An 18938-nucleotide genomic window follows, 5' to 3' on the forward strand; every position below is an offset into this window, starting at 1 on the left:
AAACAAAAAAATCAAGATTTGAGAACTACAATGAATATTTCATTGAAATGTCATGCAAAATTATCTGAACGCCTACTTTTAGTAAAGTAGTATAATGTAATATACCGCAGATGTAGAAAAGTACCAATAAGGCTATGTCATGACTATTATTTGCTGACATCATTTTTATAACACAAAGCACAGTATAGACTAGTTTGAATTGGGTAAGGAGATGCTTGCGATGATGAATGGATGTACAGTAAACTAGAATGCTTGGAAATCCTGTGTGGCGTTCCACAGGGTTCAGTGCTAGGACCAATGTTATGTATAAATGATCTTTGCCATGTACGAAAATCCTTGAAATGCATCCAAAATGTTTTGTTTTGTTTTTTTTTTAACCATAAAAATTGTTGAAGAAGCATGAAGCGTTTTGTTAAAGGTTTTTAAAAAATGTATGCGAGTATACGGGGGTCCACTGTATTGCTGAAATACACCAAAAGGTGGCAGATTTGGTCGTCATTTTTTTTTTGTTTGCTGGAGGATTTGTCTTGTCTGCAGCCTCAGGTGTGAACAAGTAAAGACGAGAGTGGGAAAAAAAAAACTGTCAACGGGCATCCACCAAACCGGAAAGTTGACTCGAAAGGTCGAAAGGGAGGTGGAAGCACAAGTGTGCAGGTAATGCAAACAGGTGTATCCCTGACAGGTGAGCTTTATGCTCTCACCATGTGTGTGTTAAACCACCACAGAAAACAGACCGGATCTTAGGACTTGTGCTTTATACAGTATTTAGGACTCTAGATTCCCAGTAGCATGGCTGCGTTCGGCAGCATAGGCTGATGATTTGGCGACCCGAGTATTGCAACAACTGTTGGGAGGATGACATCCTGGCTCAGAGGACTCTCGCTGTGTCTCCTGGTCCCATGGATCTCCGGTAAGAAGTATTTTTTATGCTATGTCGTAGGATTCATGTGTCCTCCTGGTCCAGGTCATTGAACATATGCTCTTATGATCAATAATATCAGGACTACGTAAATCAAGTATGTCAACAAAAAGGCTTGTTTACCCCGATCATCAACAAATTCCCAATAAAGTATTGGCGCTCTGGAATTCCAAACAAAAGCGCACTTGAGTGCCGCAGTCTTTCAATAGGCTGAGAAAAAATAACAGTGGCGTGCTGCTGCCTGATGTATCAGGAAAAACAGGTTGCTGTTGATCCATTTTTTTTACGGTGTTGAGAAAAGAAAATATCTCAGTCATCAGTGAGATATTTGTGTGTTTATATCTGCATATTTCCTTCATCTCTTGAGGACTAGCAGGATCAAAATCAGTCTCGTGTCTACGAAGGCGGGCACACAAAATGTTTTGGACGATACGGTATGTGGCTTCTTTCGGGCCACCAATCAACTCACGGCCCTTCCTGTAAAATGAAGATATCTTTCGATTTAAGTGTTCAAGATGAGCGAAATGAGCACAGATGTGGGGAACTCAATTGTTGTCCTTTAGTCTGTTTTACTTTCAAACAGAAGGAGAATTGGAAAAAATCTGAATTTTTTTTGGAAGGTTCTGGGGTGGGGAAGCTTGAATGTCATTATTTGAGTTTTACGGTGTACTGCGTGCAACTTGCTGGAGGGAAGAGGTGCCACGTCGGACTTCCTTATCGGATACGTGACCAAAATGCTCTTTTTGCTCTGGATAAAATATGAGCAGATGTGCCAAATAAGATAAGATAAGATAAGATAAGATAAGATAAGATAAGATAAGATATCCTTTATTCGTCCCACACTGGGGAAATTTACAGCCTCCAGCAGCAAGAATGTATGTAGAAAGAAGAAAGGAGAAAGAGAAAAAAAAACAACAAACATCTTTCAATTAAATGCAATATGAACACAAAATGGATAAATCGCAGTACTATTTACAATTTTCCTTCACGTCATTTAATTATTATTATTATTATGATTGTTATTTTTTATTCATCAGCCTGACAGCAGTCGGTAGGAAGGGGGAAATAGCCGATATTTGATCTGACCCACATTTTTTTCCCCCACGCGTCATGTCTTCGAGATGGACACAATGAAGCCATGTGTTGCCGGTGAACAGAGGGGGGGGGGGGGGGGGCGCTGTTCACGGGAAATGCATGAATCATGGCCGCTGACGTGACGCGCGCAGTCGCGTTCTCACCGCACAGCGTTGTGAATCATTCGCTGTGTTTGTTTGACGAAAGAGTTGCGCTTGTAGGGCCTCGTCTGAAAACATGATCCCAACCTCATGCCAAACTCATTCTCATCAATGCGGATACTTTTGAGTAATCCAGGTAGACTCGGCATTTTTCTTTTCTTTCTCCACTCCAAAATAAGTACGCAGTGTATGTTTGTTTGCCTTTTGAGTATTCACGTGACACCTGATCTGAACAGGCAACGACATTTGTAAACAGGCTGTTCACACGTTCACACACTGTGTCTGTCATTTACTGCACGTCTGTCGTTAATTCCGGCCCTGTCCAGACACGATGCGCTACGACAGGTTGTCTCGTGTAACTTGTCAAGCGGCATATCTTCACTTGGACTGATAACGCAATGTCGCTCTCTGCCTGCGCGTGCAACACAGCTCCTCTTGTTCCCAACGCAGGACAAAAATATCGGGACACCTACGAGCCAGCGCTGGGCCAGGAAAGCCTTTCTTGCCGGTCAGAAGCAGACATACATTTAGAATTTAGATTCTCATCCTTGCTCCATGAAACTGTCTTCTTGTATTCCCTACGTGCTATTCTATCCGTTTCGTAGCAATACTCTCAAAAGTCACTGCCGTTCTTCGTCGCAGTGACTGGAGAATTTGTCAAGCGGCCCCCGAATGACTCCATCTACTCCTTGGCCGAAAAGGAGACGGTCCTGCCGTGCCGCTTCCAGCCTGAGGAAATGCAGTTGGTGGTGCAGGTCACGTGGTACAGGGAAACCCCAGACGGCTGGGACCAGATCATCACGGCTCATCACATTGACGGCCAGACCGGTAGTTACAAGTGCAATGAAATGAACGCACCGGAATGAAAAGCGACGAATGATTTGGATTTTTTTTATTTTATTGGAACAAATAATTTTGCGGCGGCCCGGTAGTCCAGTGGTTAGCACGTCGGCTTCACAGTGCAGAGGTGCCGGGTTCGATTCCAGCTCCGGCCTCCCTGTGTGGAGTTTGCATGTTCTCCCCGGGCCTGCGTGGGTTTTCTCCGGGTGCTCCGGTTTCCTCCCAAATTCCAAAAATATGCATGGCAGGCTGATTGAACACTCTAAATTGTCCCTAGGTGTGAGTGTGAGCGTGGATGGTTGTTCGTCTATGTGTGCCCTGCGATTGGCTGGCAACCGATTCAGGGTGTCCCCCGCCTACTGCCCGAAGACGGCTGGGATAGGCTCCAGCACCCCCCGCGACCCTAGTGAGGATCAAGCGGTACGGAAGATGAATGAATGAATGAATGAATGAAATAATTTAGCTTGTTTTCATCTGTACGTTCATGCTTTTCTTCTCACAATGAATCCAAATTTTATTCCTTGTTGACAGCTTTTGGAGCGTGGTCTGGCCGTGTGCGATTCAACAGCAGCATCCCCACCGAAGACTCATCTTTAGTGCTCCTCAGCACAGATGTCTCAGACGAAGGGCGTTACACATGTCACGTCAACTCCTACCCTTTGGGAAACTTTGATCAAATAGTGACTCTCATGGTCTGGAGTGAGTATCTCATCTTTTTGCAAATGCAAATGTGGAATCAAACAAACAAGACAGAAGCAAATAAACAGCACATATGCAACAACACAGCAAGTCCAGTGACAAATGATCTCGGAGTGGGACTGGATTAAATTTTGAAGAAGTCACACCAGGTGGTAGGAAGGAGGCATCCCGAGTTCGTATTGGTTGAGAGATTGAGAGAGTGTGGCTATAGAGAAGTAGCTCAGAGGAATTATTACACAGGTGAAGCCTGTCAGTGGGTTGATGAGGCGGACAAAAAATGCCTAGCATTCAAAACATCAATTTATTCATGAAAGTCAAGAAAAAAATTCAGAGCGTAATTTCACACTACAGTACTATTCGTACCAATATATAAATACATATTTTTACTTATTGCTATCTAGGCATTGGAAGTGTCAACATTAATCGATTAAACATCCATCCATCCATCCATCCATCGATTTTCTGATCCGCTTGATCCTCACAAGGGTCACGGGGCGTGCTGCAGCCTGTCCCAGCTGTCTTCAGGCAGTAGGTGGGGAACACTCTGAAATGGTTGGTCGATGAAACACCTAATTGATTATCAAATTAGTCTGTAACTATTTTAACTCTTTTTTTCTAACATTTAGGCGAACAAATCGTAAAATAAAATGTTTAACTGAAGTTGAACAACATGGGAATCTGTGACTAGTTTTGAATTGGATGCAAAGCTATGTGGATTCAAATTAGAAGTTTGCAATAACGGATGGATTTTAATCCCAATACTATGAACAACAAGTATGGTGTCCCGCAGGGGTCAATGCTGGGTCCAATGTTTTTTAATACATATTTGTTTATCCTTGCACACCCAGGGGGTTAAAATCAGGGGATGCGGTGGTGTTGTTAGTAGTGGGCCTGTGACGCCCTTCTGATTATATGTCCAATTTCATATTGGACACATAAATGAGGGCGGCCCGGTAGTCCAGTGGTTAGCATGTCGGCTTCCCAGTGCAGAGGTACCGGGTTCGATTCTAAATTGTCCCTAGGTGTGAGTGTGAGTGCAAATGGCTGTTCGTCTCTGTGTGTCCTGCGATTGGCTGTCAACTGATTCAGGGTGTCCCCCGCCTACTGCCCGAAGACGGCTGGGATAGGCTCCAGCGCCCCCCGCGACCCTAGTGAGGATCAAGCGGCTCGGAATATGGATGGATGGACATATAAATGACATTTACTATGGGTGAAAATCCTTGAAATGATAGATGACACAAACTGGTTTCTGGGAATACATTGTAATTTGCAGCAACTTCTGTTCGCGCTGACCACAGGGATGAGCACATTTAAACATTGATTTGATAGAAATATGTTATCTCTTCAACATGAATAAAACAGAAATCATGATCTCCTCCTTCTGTACTTGAACGCATCCAGGTACAGATAGAACGTGCAAATTTAGAAAGGCTGCGCCTAAGTAGGACTCCAACTGTGGCTGCTGCACAAATTCATAGATATTTGACATCATGCTTCTCATCCAGCCATCCCGATCTCCTCCTTGGATCCTGTGATTCTGGTCGAGGGGCAGTCATATCGGCAGGCAGCGTCGTGCCGCTCTTTGGCCCGCCCGGCGCCGCAGCTGTCGTGGGACACCGAGCTGCACGGTCAATCCATCAACCGTTCCTGGGCGAACGGGGCCATCACCACCCACTTCTCCTTGCACCCTCTGAGGAAAATGAATGGGAAGAAACTGGATTGTCTGGTGTGGCATCCGACTCTTACGGCGGGGCCGCGCCGGCACCAAAACAAGCTCGTCGTACACTGTGAGTGGGATCAAATTTGGGATGACCAAATCAGGTTCCAGACATTGCTCAACTGTCTCATATATATCCTTTCCAGTTCCTCCCGATTCTGAGGTGTCGGGCTATAACGGGGACTGGTACGTGGGCCTGGAGCACGCTTCCCTGACGTGCGTGAGTGGAGGAAACCCCAAACCGCAGCAGTTCACCTGGGCCAGGTACACTTATATTGTCTGTTGACTAAGCGTCTGGACGGTTGCTTTTACTGTAACTCAAAACGTGATTACACCATGACAACACTCTAGCTGTTACGTTGAACCTGATGTACTCGAGTCATCGTGCGCTTGTTTACTTTGGGGGATGAAAATCAGTCATCGGGGTGTGGCTAATGCGGTTCCGTTTAACAGAAAAACAACATGTGTCACCGAAAGTTAGTGATGCCAACTTGTTTTGATTGTGCGCAACGTGGTAGTTGATGTTCACTTGAGTTCATTTTCACTGACCACACCCAAGCGTGATTACTTCTCGACTTGTTCAATCGTGAAATAATTTAAATGGAGCCAGTCTGACAAACTAGGGTCTGTCAAAAGATGTCAAATAAGCAGCAACAAAATGTCCTGATAGACAGAAATTAAATAACAGATGGGCCAAAAAAAATATTTTTTGAAGACGTGTGTCTTGTTACATCTGGTGTAAATGTAACAGCATTTGAGGACGACAATCATCTCAGCAGTCAAACATGGTGGTGGTAGTGAAGATGGTCTGGGGCTGCTGATTACTTCAGGACCTGGACAATTTGTTGCAACTGATGGAACCATGAATTTGGCTCATTACCAGGAAATACTGAGAAAGAACGGTTGGCCCTCCTCATGTTGAAGTTCACTTGGGTTTTGTTGCAAGAAAATGCGATAAAACACACCAGTGAGTCAACTTCTGAAAAAAACTGAAATGAAGGTTTTGGAGTGGCCGAGTCAAAGTCCAGATTTGAATCCAATTGAAATGCTGTTGCATGACCGTTCATACTCAAAAGCCCTCCAGAGGGTTACTGAATTAAAGCAATGCAGCTTGGAAGACTGGTCCAAAATATCTCCACAAAGATTTGAAAGTCTCATCGCAAGTTCTTGAAGATTTCACTTAATTTGGTTTAGGGGGGGGGCGGCCCGGTAGCCAAGTGGTTAGCACGTCGGCTTCACAGTGCAGAGGTACCGGGTTCGATTCCAGCTCCGGCCTCCCTGTGTGGAGTTTGCATGTTCTCCCCGGGCCTGCGTGGGTTTTCTCCGGGTGCTCCGGTTTCCTCCCACATTCCAAAAATATGCATGGCAGGCTGATTGAACACTCTCAATTGTCCCTAGGTGTGAGTGTGAGCGTGGATGGTTGTTCGTCTATGTGTGCCCTGCGATTGGCTGGCAACCGATTCAGGGTGTCCCCCGCCTACTGCCCGGAGACGGCTGGGATGGGCTCCAGCACCCCCCGCGACCCTAGTGAGGATCAAGCGGTATGGAAGATGAGATGAGATGAGATGGTTTAGGGGCGGGGGGTAGTCCAGTGGTTAGCACGTCGGCTTCACAGTGCAGAGGTACCGGGTTCGATTCCAGCTCCGGCCTCCCTGTGTGGAGTTTGCATGTTCTCCCCGGGCCTGCGTGGGTTTTCTCCGGGTGCTCCGGTTTCCTCCCACATTCCAAAAATATGCATGGCAGGCTGATTGAACACTCTCAATTGTCCCTAGGTGTGAGTGTGAGCGTGGATGGTTGTTCGTCTATGTGTGCCCTGCGATTGGCTGGCAACCGATTCAGGGTGTCCCCCGCCTACTGCCCGGAGACGGCTGGGATGGGCTCCAGCACCCCCCGCGACCCTAGTGAGGATCAAGCGGTATGGAAGATGAGATGAGATGAGATGGTTTAGGGGCGGGGGGTAGTCCAGTGGTTAGCACGTCGGCTTCACAGTGCAGAGGTACCGGGTTCGATTCCAGCTCCGGCCTCCCTGTGTGGAGTTTGCATGTTCTCCCCGGGCCTGCGTGGGTTTTCTCCGGGTGCTCCGGTTTCCTCCCACATTCCAAAAATATGCATGGCAGGCTGATTGAACACTCTCAATTGTCCCTAGGTGTGAGTGTGAGCGTGGATGGTTGTTCGTCTATGTGTGCCCTGCGATTGGCTGACAACCGATTCAGGGTGTCCCCCGCCTACTGCCCGAGGACGGCTGGGATAGGCTCCAGCACCCCCCGCGACCCTAGTGAGGATCAAGCGGCTCGGAAGATGAATGAATGAATGAATGGTTTAGGGGGCAAGTACAGTCGAGGCAGTTACACTTCCTTTATTGAATGTTATAACATAAAGAACAAAAAATGTTCTGTATGGTAACCCTAAAAACATGGGAACAATTTTGAACAAAACCCCCCATCTCTTGAGTTCTATTTTTATGATGATTAAAACAAAAAATTGGCATGCCGATTGCAAAACTCCAGTCAGTTGTTTGATTAGCTATGTCAAGTATCTCATAAGAATGATCATCTCGTTAAGACTCGAGCATTCACATCAATCAAACATGGCGCAAATGTGCGTGCATGACAAGTGACGAGAGTCAAGCAGCCAACCTTTTCCTGAATAACTTCAGTTTGTGTCGCGTGGCACGGAAAAGATTTGTCTCAATCCGTTTCATTTTTTCATTTAGTGTCTACTTCATACCCGAACTAAAGAACAACTCATAGTTTGACCTGCGATGTGGCGGAATGGCTCACATTTTTTTTAATTGTTGTTTGTAACGTCAACACGGCTGGCATTAAAAACCCGTCAACAAGAGCGTTAGCTTCGGCATTCCTGCGCGCGCGCGAGCGCACGCAGCGGGTCCAACCTGTTGGCTTTGTCAATAGCAGGCGTCTTAGTGAAGCAATCGCTTGGTGGCACGCCGTCGTGTTTGTGCTTGCGCGGATGCAAGGCGGAGGAAAAGCGAAATGTGGACGGATCGCGGAGGGAACTGAAAGAGAGGACGGCTTGTGAGGAAGAGGAACCGAATGGATGAAGTCATTCAATGTTTGACTGCCTCAAAATGACAGAAATAGTCACTCGAAAGATAAATGGTACACACAAGGGTCGGCCATCGGGAATTTTGGGAAAATGTGTATTTCCGGGCTAGTCCTGGCCATCGCGGCCATCGACGATCGTCCAGCAAACCCGCAGCACTCCAACGACACGATTGAACAGCCCATCGCCGACTACGTTTCGCCGTCTGCATCAACTTTTCAGCGAACAGCAAAAACTCAAAATTTTTGTCTCCACCTGGTCTCATCAGACCTGTTCCTTGTGTCAACCAATCATCTCCCTCCAGCCACCTAAGTCTTGTCAAAGATGTTCCTCATTGTCTCGTGAGTTTGGTGTTACCGGATTTTTTTTTTGTTTTGTTTTTTGAGTTTGTTTATTCATTCATTCATTCATCTTCCGAGCCGCTCAATCCTCACTAGGGTCGCGGGGGGGTGCTGTAGCCTATCCCAGCCGTCTTCGGGCAGCAGGCGGGGGACACCCTGAATCGGTTGCCAGCCAATCGCAGGGCGCACAGAAACGAACAACCATTCGCACTCACACTCACACCTAGGGACAATTTAGAGTGTTCAATCAGCCTGCCACGCATGTTTTTGGAATGTGGGAGGAAACCGGAGCACCCGGAGAAAACCCACGCAGGCCCGGGGAGAACATGCAAACTCCACACAGGGAGGCCGGAGCTGGAATCGAACCCGGTACCTCTGCACTGTGAAGCCCACGTGCTAACCACTGGACTACCGGGCCGCCCTCGAGTTTGTTTATTGAACATAAAACATATATAGTAATAATTTGACAGAAAATAAGGTGGATAAAAAAGTAAAAAGAAAGAAATCAGTCTTCATTCAACACAGTTATTATGTTCAAGGGAGTAGGATGAAGTAAAAAAACGTATCTAGTCTTACCCCGTTATGTGTTTATATCTACTCAATCATTTTTTATATATATCAGAAAAGAAAAAAGTAAGAAGAAAGAAGTTTCCATTAAGGCTCATACTTTACCCTTAACCGTGATATTTTTACAACTTTTGGTTTGTATCGGGATTATATACATCCACACCCTGGCACTCTTGTGTCAATTTTCTCTTGTATTCATAATGGTTATTTCAATACCTTTCTCTATTTATCAACTTAGTTCTGATTTATCATTATATTTCATGTTTAGAATTTATCATTTTAACTCTGATTGATGTAGGTTGTTTGTACTATTTTTTTGAATTTGTTTTTGAACTCAGCAAGCGATTTACTCATTTTCAGGTCCGTTTCGAGATTATTCCACAGATTAACACCTTTGCTCGATACACTTCTTTGCTTGATGTTTGTTCTTGTTTTGAGTTTTTTTTGAATAAGTTGGTACCTCTTAATTCATAGCTGCTTTCTCGAATTTCGAAAAACTTCAGATTTAGTTCGGTTTGCCTCGCATCGTCGCGTAGCTTTTATCGTGTCATGTTCGCTGTTGGGGAGAGTTTTCTTTCCATGTGTTCCTTCATTCAGTGTGGCTTTATTTTATTTTATTTTTTTACAACTTTCACCGTCGCCACTAAACAAATTTCTTTTATGCTGTTAAATGATCTTGAATTAGATGTTTTTTTTCGCTCACTTGAACGCTTTCGACTTATGTCAATGTGAATAAATGCTGAAATATCAGTCAAGGAACAACTACCGGTACCTTAATTTGGGTGGAGGTGGGGGGGCAGCCTATTGGATATAAGAAGTCTACACACCCCTGCCCAAATGCCAAGGTTTTGTGATGTAAACAAATGAGACCAAGACAAATCATTTCACAACTTTATCAACTTTTAATGGAACTCGTAACCTGTCAACCTCAAGTGTGTGTGTGTGTGTGTGTGTATGTGTGTGTGTTTCATATCATTTCCCAAAAGGAAGTCAAATGAATCAAGTGAAATAATGTGGTTGCACAAGTGTTAAATGATATGTTGCGGTTGTCAGAATTATCCAATCACATTGACACGCCTGTTCAGCGGTAGTCAACAACATCTGCGTCCATTTAAAGTGCCTCTTCTGAGTAACCTCAAATCAATTTCAGCTGTTCTGGAGAGGGCTATCCAGAAATTTCGTTTGTTTTCTGGCAAAAGTTTGAAGTTTTTCTACATTGCACGGACACTCGAGATTTGTTGTAATTGTTGAATGTGATAGGCCAATTCCAAACAAGTCAAGTCAAGAGTATTTCTCGAGCACTTTCAAACAGCCATCGCTGCATACAAAGTGCTGTACATGGAGCGATTTAACATGCACAATAAACAGTAAGACAAATCGGTAATAAAAGGCGGTAGAAAGCACCAAACAGTAAAATCAAGAACAAATCTAAGTCATGCTGAGTCGAATGCCAAAGAATACAAGTGAGTTTTGTGTAGGGGCCTGGCAGGTGTGTAGGGGCGGATGAGCTCAGAGAGGTAAGGTGGTGCGAGATTATTCAGAGATTTGAAAACAAAGAGGAGGATCTTGAAAATAACTCTAAAATGAATGGGGAGCCAGTGAAGGGATGCCAGAGTGGGAGTGATATGCTCCCTCTTACGAGTACCAGTCAAGAGGCGAGCAGCGGCATTCGGGACCAGCTGAAGGCGCTTCATGGAGGACTGGCTGACTCCAAAGTACAAGGCATTGACAAAGGGATGAATCACTGTCTCAAAGTGTTCATGTGAGAGGAGAGGTTTGATTTTGGCCAGCTGTCTAACACGGCCACGTTGCAGTTTTAAGAGGGTGTGCACACTTTTGAAAACATCCCTTTTTTTTTTTTTTTTTACCTTCCCTTGAAAATTTCTTATTGGATCGAGTGGTTGGCGTCATGAGCCAACTTAATGGTGGAAAATGTTGGAAATGACTGACTGAATCAGACACGTGGGGAAAAAAATGTGCATTTTGTCTCAGGTGTGTCAAATTTGTGCTAACAGACACGGTAAGGCTTTGCCCGACGGTTTGACGCCTCACCCCAACGGAACCCTAGAGTTCCGGCGCCCCCTCAGCCTATCAGACAGCGGCACCTACCAGTGCGTGGCGAAGAATGAGGTTGGCGTGGGCACGGCGGAGGTGGAGATTTTCGTGTCAGGTAGCCGTCGAGAGTTGAGCCTTTGACAACCCCCCCCCTCCCCCGCCCACCCCCGCTCCCCTGTCCTCCGCAGACTTCTGACCGCTTCCTTGCTTTGCCTTTCCTGCAGAGTTTCCCGAGAGGCAGATTATGTCGGAAACGACGACGATGGTCGTCGTCGGGGTCATCGCCGTGGGGCTGCTCCTCTTGATGCTGGTCATCATCATCACTGTCACCTGTCATCACAAGAAGAAGAACAAGAAGCTCAAGAGGGAACTGACCGAGAAGAAGTATGGAGGAGGGTTCTCATAGTTTGGGGTTTCTCTTGATCGTTCGTTTTTTTTTTTTTTTCCATGTGGACTTTTTTTAAAAATTCACTTCTGATAGCAGGTCTGTTCGTTTTTATTCATTTATTCATTCATCTTCTGTACCGCTTGATCCTCACAAGGGTCGCGGGGGTGCTGGAGCCCATCCCAGCCGTCTCCGGGCAGTAGGCGGGGGACACCCTGAATCGGTTGCCAGCCAATCGCAGGGCACACATAGACGAACAACCATCCACGCTCACACACACACACACCTAGGGACAATTTAGAGTGTTCAATCAGCCTGCCACGCATGTTTTTGGAATGTGGGAGGAAACCGGAGCACCCGGAGAAAACCCACGCAGGCCCGGGGAGAACATGCAAACTCCACACAGGGAAGCCGGAGCTGGAATCGAACCCGGAACCTCTGCACTGTGAAGCCGACGTGCTAACCACTGGACTACCGGGCCGCCCCTGTTCTGTTCGTGTTTAGTTTTTCAAAAATGATTCATTTTTCTCTCATTTTTTATTGGTTTTAGTATTCGTTTTAGTTTTGTTTCTGGGGTATTTGGGCCAGTGATTTCAAGATAGAAAAAAATAAATACATAAATATAGGTTGCAAAGTACTGAATAATAAAATAAGGCTGTTACAGTCATACCAAAATAAATCAATTTAAAATTAACCTTTAAAGGTGACGTCTGATATCAAATGACCAGGACGAAAACAAAGGGCAGTTTTATAACCGGAAGATGTTTCAGTTACTTTTCCTCTTCTCCAAAGCATTTTCCGTTCCAATGAACGAAAATGTTCTTTCAATTTGAGTTCCAATTATTTTGTTGCTCTTCATTGACGATAATGACCGCGGTATGGAACAAGGAAATTGGATGAATACGCGATCCAGTCAGTGAAAAAAAAAAAAAAACCCCACGCAATCTCATTTTGCCATCTTTGCTTGTGTGCGCAGGGAGGAAATAAGCAGTCTGTCCTGGCAAGCTTCTTTGAGGAGGATCAACTCGGTCAGCACCGATGCAAGAGGAGCGGTAATGAATTATTCTCTCTCTCTCCCCGACAACACAGAACAAACACGGTGACACTTTTCTCGTCTGTCTGCGCGACCCAGTTCTGCCTGGGAGACAAAACCGGCAGATTGAGTCAGTGATTCTTTGTCGAGACATGAATTGAAGACATAATGAAGCGCTCGGGATGAGACGGGGAAAGGAGGTGCCGCTTTGTCTCTCTTGAGGAAGCGGGAAAAGTTTTGACGGCTGGAAGTTTTTTGGCAAGTTTGCGCACAAGTATCAAAGTCTGTCTGCTTCCTGTCATTGCAGACGGAGGAGAGCATCCCGCTGAGGGTGGAGGGAACCATGTCCTCCCTTGGGGTCAGTCCGCTCGCCGCAATGATCAAACTTGATGTTCCTTTCATTCCTGTCTGTGAATCAGAGTCGATGGAACCACTCCAAATTGTCATATTCCAAAAAATATTGATATATGTACTGTATATTGGATGACAAGAGGCCGTGCAAGCTACTAATGCCCCACTTGTCATCTGTGTCCATTTCCTGTGCTGATAGGAGCTGGCCCCCAGCCGTGACAGCCGCTCCACTATCATGGGTGGGAGGTCAGGAGGAGGGGAAGGAGGCGGGGGAGCGTATGACTACCTGGGTCGCCCGGTACAACTCAACTCGCAGAAGGGCAGAGAGAGCCTCTTGGACCATGACGAGGTTAGCAAAACACACTCCAACCTTTGAATAAGCATCTATTCGTCGCTTTAAGATTAAGATTAAGAAAACATTTATTAGTCTCGCAATGGAGAAATTCCAGATTCACAGCAGCAAAGTTATGAAAGGAAGAAGTAGAACAACAAAAAAATAGGAGCTGCTGGAAAGGCAGCCACTCTCGCGGCGCCATTTTGAAGTCAAAATAACAAAAATAACACAAGACAACACATAGGACAGAGACAGTCGTGCAATCTTCACCACTTTTCTGCATACACTTTGTTGTCTGAAGCAGTTATAGATGAAAGAGGAGAGGATCAACGTGTCCTTTCACCAGTGGATCAGAGACATCATGCTGAAAAATGTGCACACGTCTGCTACAAGCAAAGTTTTGAAAGCAAACACGAAGCTGTAGCGTCCATTGACGAAAAGAGATTAGTTCACTTCTCCTGTCCCACGTAATCCGCTTCAAACTCCAAGCCGCGACTCCCAGCTCCAAATCCGCATCGGCACTCCGCGCCAACGCTCCTTTCCTTTATGGTATTTGTTTGATCCGATTTGGTTATTCTATTTTGATTTTCACAAATCTCGGGACTGACGAGGGGCCTCGGGTATTGTGATTTGAAATGTCTCGTTGTTATGACAGTAATAATTCCTTGAATCCTTGAAAGCTCAATTTGAAATGTATAATGAAGGAACAATCAGAAAACAAATTGGTAACACAGTGGAACAAATAAAACTAAATACCAATGAGATAGGAGTAGAGAAGAAAGGTGCGATTGAGCTCTTTTGAATATTAAACCACATTTTTCGCACTTCAAGCTACACCTAAAAGCATTGTTGTATTGTATTCTCTTTAGCGTAGCTCCATCTAATGGATGCACAACGCAACTGCAGCCACTATTGTAGCTTCATAATGTGGTATATATGAAAACGGTTTTAAAACGGGCCATTCATTGAAGCTGCGCCGTATACTCTGAAGCGCCTTATTGTGTTTTAAAGATCGAGAGAATGCCAAAGCTGAAATCACAATTAAATTGCCATTAATTGCCCAGCCCTACATCTAATACATAATCTGTATCCAAAATTCAGCTGCTGGGCTGACTACTAAAACCAAACTTGAAATTTACACCGAAAGTAATTTTTATTTGCAAATTAAGAACGACTGCCAGAGTTTACCTACGTTACATTAAAATACCTTTATGTTGGTGTGTACATCCGCAGCAGGGAACTTCCCTTCCGTGTCGCGTCCCGACACCGTTAACCATCAAGTCCACTGACATGCTCGGGGAGCAAAACGAAGAATGGTCAAGGCCAGCGAGTTCCGTCAGGTCTCTGCGCCACACCTCCCCGAGCTACTGCACTCCCTCCATGACCGACAATGAAGACGAGGTGGACGAAGGCCTCGGGGGTCCCGCCAGCCAGGAGCATCCTGATGATCGGGAAAGCCAGAGCAGTCATTCCCAGGTGTCTGAGGCGCACAGCCACAACCAACTCACAAATGGCACAAAGAGGTTCAAAACGGAGATGGGCCACACCTTGGTTGGCCCTCATGCCTCGCTGGTGCACAAGGTCCAGATTGTGTAGGGGGAAGCTGCTCACAACTCGCCAAGAAGCAGGTTATTTGTAAAAAAAAAAAAAACTAAGTGTTGAAAGGACAATTTGAAAACAATCTTGTACTCTCTGGACTCAAGGAAATGCAGATGGGACATTTGGATTCTAGGTTAGTTTGTTCTGCTCTGTCTGTTACAAATATGTATATATTAACATATATTGATATACAGTGTATCTATATATACGGTAAGTGTATATCTCTCTATCTATCTATGCACATACATTTTGATTTCTGGCTTATTGTACTCTTCTGTGACAATATGTGCCATAGCAAGAATTCAACATATGGCAAATATGAAGTATTATTCCGACTCACGTGTGGACTTCAGTTTTTGATGATGGTTTTTTTCCCTTTCAACATTAAGAATATATTTGAATGCAATTTGTCCCAAAAATCCTTTATGTATGTATGTATGTTGCCAAATGGTACTTTCTTACTTTGCTTTGCTCCTCCTGTCACAAATATGTGCCGCAGCAAGAACCCCAGATAGTACTGTACTTCAAATTTTCTCCCCGAAGAAAAATATTTGAACACAATTTGACTAAAACCGGTTTATTTTGGACATCCACACTGAAAAACAGTCATTGTCTGCCGACGACCGTTTTCGTTGTCTTAAGCGTCCTTTAGTGGCGATTTTGGGAACTGCAGAAAATCTGACAACAGTTCAAATGAGTTATAATTTATAAAGGTGACATCAAGGTTGAATAATCACATTTAGCACATTTGTGTCGTACCATGTAACAACAGGTGACCGCGTTATGTGCCTGTGTATTTGTTTTTGTCCCAGTTAAAAAAAATGGCCCTTTTATTTGTGACGTCATTACACTGACAGTTGCCTACTATACGTTTTATGTTGTGTAAACGAGTTTTTCTTGTACCGCGCCGTTCGACGTGCGTCACTGGTTTTGCACGTTTGTAAATGAGCAATAAAGTTATGGGTGACAGAAAAAAAACAGGAAACTGATCTGCACAGCTAAGATGGCGGAGGAACAGCAAGAAGCATCACAGGGGGAGATGGAGGGTGAGAAAAACAAAAGTGGAAACACAACACAGCAGTACGCAGCGAGGACACTCGTTTCCGGAGGTTTAAGCCACTTCAAACCACAGTGCTTTTTGTCGCTTTTGGCCCGATGTCCTTCCGTCAGACTAAGCGGTTGCCACGCAGCGTCCAAAATAGAGAAAGGGGCCATAGCTTATTGGCTAATGCTAACATTGCTGCACAAAGAAACGCTTGTTTAGCCACTTTCGCAGGCGACTTTCAGTCTGGAGATTTGGGACATCAAATCAACATTAAAGCGATATGCTTAACGTTAAACAAACGACGTGGGGCCGGTGGGGCTCGAACTCGCAGGCGTTGTAAACGCATTCCAGGTCACGTCATCCTCATTTGACCTTTTTATTATTTTTTTTATTTAACATTTAGTCAGTTCATTTGAGAAGTTCACACACGGAAATAACTCTGCCTTCTTCCATAGGAGTGAACTGCTTGGCGTATGATGAGGCCATAATTGCACAGCAGGACAGAATTCAACAGGAGGTGAGAATTTTACCTCTAGGAGCTGCTCTTGTTTTAAATTCTGGATCGTAATTAACAGATTTCCCTCTCCCTCTAATCAACTCGTGGTTGGCCATGTAGATAGCCAACAGTAACCCGCTAGTGTCAGAAAGAAAGGAACTCTCTGTGCTGCAGAGGGAGTACTCGGAGGAAGACACCGTTTATCAGCTCAAGATCAAGGTTAGTGGACGCTCATCTGTGTGTCCCGTGTAACATCCATGCCAATACTTTTTTTTTTGCTGTTTCGTCACAGGACTTGTACAAAAAATATTCATACATCCGCAAGACAAGACCGGACGGCAACTGTTTCTACAGAGCCTTTGGCTTTGCACATCTCGAGTCTCTACTAGATGACAGCAAAGAACTGCAGAAGTGAGTGTTGCAATAATAAAAAAAATATATAAACTGGCTGAGCTCAAAATTTCAAGGCAAAACAAGGTCGATAATATTTGAAGTTGGGCAATTGAACAAAATGTTTTAAGTTACGCTAATGTGAAAATTGGCTTTCAACAAAGAATTCCCCCTTGTCCGTAAAAATTAAAGATGTCCGGGGGGAAACCCCCCCCCCACTCATTAAATTATTTTGGAGCAAACAAACACACATTTTCAAACCAACATTTGTTTCCATAAATGTCAATCATTTGTATTTGAAAGTTGCTCCAATTTGTCTTAGCCCCCACCAAAAGAACAAGTTCTGTTTTTGTTGTTGCTTTTATTTTTCTTTACGGTGTCAACTTGAATGGCATACGCGTGTACACATTGCCGACTCTGTTCAGGTTCAAAGCGGTGGCAGCGAAAAGCAAACTGGACCTGGTGAACGAGGGATTCACCGAATTCACCATTGAGGACTTCCATCACACTGTGAGTTTGCGACATCATCGTTTTTTTGTCTTCCGGACTTCCTCAGTCACGTCTTCGCTTGTCTGGCTAGTTCATGGGCCTGATCGAGCTGTGCGAGAAGCAGCCCAGCTTGAAGGAGCTGCTCAGATCCTTTAACGACCAGAACGTGTCGGACTACGTGGTGGTGTATTTGCGGCTGCTCACCTCGGGCTACCTGCAGCGGGAGCACGCTTTCTTCCAGCACTTCATTGAGGGAGGACGCTCGGTCAAGGAGTTTTGCCAGCAGGTACCTTTGAACTTGGCATTGAGGGAATGTTTCTTGAAAAATGGCAGATCATGACTGCGCTTTTTATTTCTTGTTGCCCCTCCCCCCTCCTCCCTTCCCCTTTCACAAGGAGGTGGAGCCCATGTCGAAAGAAAGCGACCACATTCACATCATCGCCTTAGCCCAGGCCCTGAACTTATCCATCCTTGTGGAGTACATGGATAGAGGCGAAGGCGGAACGGTTAATCATCACGTCTTCCCCGAAGGTGGTGACCCGCGCATCTTCCTCCTCTACAGACCAGGCCATTATGACATCCTGTACAAATAAGCCCCCCCCCCCCCCCTTCTACCAGCTCCCTCCCTCCCTCCACAGCCACACGGATGAAGCAGAATGTCGCCCGGCATGTGAGATGACACTCATGTGTCATAAACAAAAAGTTCAAAGTACAGTACATGGTACTCCACCCACCCATCTGCCCCCCAGCCCCCAGTTATCACCAAATATATAAAAACATGTTTGAGAAAATAGAAGTGACTCCAGGCGTTTAGAGTTGTACAGGTTTCTTTTGTGGTTGTAAATGTTATTTACTTGCTTTGTTGGATTCTTTTCCTTTGTTACACTGCATTTCATTTGAGTTTTATTAAAGGGATTTACATCTTATTTCTTGTGCTGGGTGCATTTTGGTGCAAACTCAAATGGAAAAAAATGGAGAAAAGAAAACGGTTGACAATGTCATGAGCCATTTTGTGGGAATGCAGAGATAGATAGATAGATAGATAGATAGATAGATAGATAGATAGATAGACCATCAGCAAATGAAAGCGTATTGCATTCACTTGTGGGGGGTTGGGGGGTGGGGTGTTGGTTTTAGGACTATTATTTTCATTTCAGTTTTTCAAACAATTTCATTTGTTTTATGGATTTTTTTTCGGGGGTTAGATTTTTTTTCTTGTTTTGGGGGAATATATTTAAAGATTCAAAAATAACATTTAAAAAAATTTAAAAAACGAATGCCCCCCCCCCCCCCCCCGACTCCTGAATTTATTGTAGTACATAAACTTGAGAACAACCCTCTCAAATATTGCTCAGGAAAAAAACATTTTTAAGGTGAGGC

General features: G+C 44.8%; 2 protein-coding genes across 3 annotated transcripts; both read left to right on the forward strand.

Moving 5' to 3' along the window:
* Positions 1-595: 595 nt before the first annotated feature.
* Positions 596-15473, forward strand: nectin4a (nectin cell adhesion molecule 4a). 2 transcript variants are annotated; one of them, XM_052067968.1, is made up of 11 exons: positions 596-910; positions 2797-2982; positions 3526-3693; positions 5199-5480; positions 5557-5674; positions 11397-11551; positions 11661-11820; positions 12798-12873; positions 13162-13212; positions 13405-13554; positions 14773-15473. In XM_052067968.1, the coding sequence occupies exons 1-11, from the start codon at positions 856-858 to the stop codon at positions 15133-15135; spliced, it is 1764 nt and encodes a 587-aa protein (XP_051923928.1). In that variant the 5' UTR covers positions 596-855; the 3' UTR covers positions 15136-15473. The 2 variants fall into 2 exon arrangements, with proteins under 2 accessions (XP_051923928.1, XP_051923938.1); XM_052067978.1 differs by lacking the exon at positions 596-910 and adding an exon at positions 1230-1353.
* Positions 15474-15619: 146 nt separating this feature from the next.
* On the forward strand, positions 15620-18484 carry LOC127602292 (ubiquitin thioesterase OTUB1-like). The gene is made up of 7 exons (XM_052068365.1): positions 15620-16184; positions 16639-16700; positions 16800-16898; positions 16972-17090; positions 17495-17579; positions 17650-17844; positions 17954-18484. Exons 1-7 carry the CDS (start codon positions 16142-16144, stop codon positions 18149-18151), a joined length of 801 nt encoding a protein of 266 aa, XP_051924325.1. The 5' UTR covers positions 15620-16141; the 3' UTR covers positions 18152-18484.
* Positions 18485-18938: the final 454 nt, after the last annotated feature.

The sequence above is a fragment of the Hippocampus zosterae genome, chromosome 1 (assembly GCF_025434085.1).
Source record: "Hippocampus zosterae strain Florida chromosome 1, ASM2543408v3, whole genome shotgun sequence".
In the NCBI taxonomy this organism is placed as follows: domain Eukaryota; kingdom Metazoa; phylum Chordata; class Actinopteri; order Syngnathiformes; family Syngnathidae; genus Hippocampus; species Hippocampus zosterae.